Consider the following 2,671-nt stretch of genomic DNA (forward strand, 5'->3'; position numbering starts at 1 on the left):
GTTCATTCCTTGTTTCGTTTGTTTTGTGATTCGATCATATAGCGATTTGGAGCTATGGAATTTGGACGATTCACCGATCACCCTGAATTCAGATGATTTGCTTGAAACATAAGAACAAATTTATTGAGCTCCCATTACATAAAAGATAGCAAAGACAGAAGTTGTCAAAAATGTTTGAGAGCCTGACTGGGTAAAGAAATACGTATGAGGTTTTTTCTTTTTTTTAAGTATAATATGCTAATGTTTTTAAAATACGATCTGGTTTTCTATCCGCAGCTCACACTGATTTCACATAAATAAAACACTGGTTAAATGGAAAGTAAGAATTACAGTACGGTGACAGAGTTCATTCTTCTCGGACTGTCCAGTGACACCAGCAATCAAGTCTTATTCTTCATTATCATTCTCGTTGTATACGCAACTTCATTAGCTGCAAATATTCTTCTAATCCTGGCTGTGATCTTCGATCATCGTCTTCATAACCCAATGTATTTCTTCCTCATTAATTTGTCACTCGTTAATCTTGGAGGCCCCACAGTCACCATTCCAAAGATGCTTGCCAACTTCTTTTCAGGGAAAAAAAGTATATCATTCACGGGCTGTGCAAGCCAGATTTTTTTTTATCTTCTCTTGGGAGGAAGTGAATGCCTTCTTCTGGTCTTCATGGCTTATGATCGTTTTGTTGCAATCTGTGACCCTCTGCACTATACCACAGTTATGAGCAAATCAGCTTGTGCCTGGATGATCACTGTTACGTGGACGGCAAACTGTGTCATGTCATCAATTGATATATTCTTTCTGTGTACCTTAATATTCTGTGGCCCTAATGTAATTAACCATTTTTTTTGTGAAATCCCTTCTCTTATGCACCTGGCCTGCAGTGATACATCTATAAATGATGTCCTGAGATTGGGTGGGAGCGCCATTCTCCTGCTGGTACCACCCATTCTCATTCTATTGTCTTATGTTAAAATAATAATTTCAATAATAAGAATCCAGTCTGGAAGGTACAAAGTATTCTCCACTTGTTTTTCACACCTGACTGTTGTAGTCCTGTTCTATGCGACGGTAACGTTTATGTATGTGAGACCACGAAGTTCAGAAGCAGATAACACCGACAAAATCATGTCTGTATTTTGTACTATTATCACTCCACTGTTAAACCCATTAATTTATAGTCTGAGAAATAAAGATGTACTCAGAGCCATGAGGCACTTGGGAAGACGGAAATAAAACTACAGATATTTCTATTATTTTTTGTCAAACAAAATAAAAAAATAAATAAGTGTTGGGTCAAAATTATCAGATAAAATCTTTTGAAGACTCCTGGTGCACATTGAATCATTGATTTTTGTTTTCCTCTCTGTTGTCTTCATCAACAATTGTACTGGATTCAACACAGTTAATCTGCTCGAGGCTATATAAAAGGGCTATCCATTAAAGTGAGAATTGTAGATTATGCTAACGTAGTGTACCTATAATCTTAATTTTAATAATGACAGGAGGCGAGTATTTTGCATGACTTTCTTTACTCATGCTTCCAGCGGCACACGTCAATCATCAAAACTTTAAACCAATCATAACAGTCTGCATAACCATATATAAAGCCTTGTATGTCACATGACTTCCTCTTTCTTTGGTGAGAGATTAGTCCATGTAATGTCCCGAAATAGCAAAAAAGTTCGTAAACATAAAACAGTCCAAACTTGTTCCATGGTAGTTTCAAACTGATAACTCATAACGGTATTGGAACTTGATTCGAGAATTTCCACAGCCGATGTGTCTTATCCGGAACCCATAACTGTCATCATGCTGCAAAAAACAGAAACGAGTGTAAGAGGATGGAAGTAGACTTATGTCCACATGATATCATCGTTACCATGTCTATCCATACATAGTATCACACATGTTAATCTATTTAATATACTATATTGAATTCATAATACAGTCTATCCTCATCTATTAACCATTAATTATAATATTAGACAATATTCAGCTATTACCTCAAAACTTTTATCCCTATTATCCTGATAAATAGTTATAGCTGATCTATAAAACGTTGACAGAAGACAACCTGTATAAGCGGGAGTGGAGGGTGGGAAAATACTCGCCTCCTGTCATTATTAAAATTAAGATTATAAGTACACTACGTTAGCATAATCTACAATTTTATTACATGACAGGAGGCTTCATATTTTGCATTTTTAAAGCTGAGGTAATAGTGAGAAAGATGCGTGTGTGGTTTGACGAAAATAAAATAACCGGAAAGTATCTTCCCGTGTCCAGTCCGCGGAACGTAATATGTCCACTAGGGAAGCTCCCGCCGAGAACGCTCGCGATGCGGCTGTGCCCCTGACCGAGTGAGCTCCGAAACACGTTTCTACACCTGCTAAGGATAGGATCCAACGTACCCATCGCGCCAGTGTAGTGGTGGTAACCGGTTTATAAGGTTTGGTGTATGACACCAACAGTTGACCTCTATTAAAAGCACGAAGGTTTGCTGTAACCTCCACGTAACGAGTAAGAGTGGAAACTACACATAAACGGGGAACCGTAGGAAAAAAGGGGTAAAATATAGATGTCGAATTCGTTTTAGTTCTTCTAGACACCGTGAAGGTAACCCCTTCTGGTGTTATAGAGAAACCGTCCACGTAGAACGCTCGTACATCTG

General features: G+C 37.9%; 1 protein-coding gene across 1 annotated transcript; it reads left to right on the plus strand.

Moving 5' to 3' along the window:
- The first annotated feature begins 312 nt into the window (after positions 1–312).
- On the plus strand, positions 313–1,233 carry LOC134586093 (olfactory receptor 5AR1-like). The gene has a single exon (XM_063441602.1). It carries the CDS (start codon positions 313–315, stop codon positions 1,231–1,233), a length of 921 nt encoding a protein of 306 aa, XP_063297672.1.
- The last annotated feature ends 1,438 nt before the right edge of the window (positions 1,234–2,671 follow it).

Source organism: Pelobates fuscus, chromosome 2 (genome assembly GCF_036172605.1).
Source record: "Pelobates fuscus isolate aPelFus1 chromosome 2, aPelFus1.pri, whole genome shotgun sequence".
NCBI classification, from domain to species: Eukaryota; Metazoa; Chordata; class Amphibia; order Anura; family Pelobatidae; genus Pelobates; species Pelobates fuscus.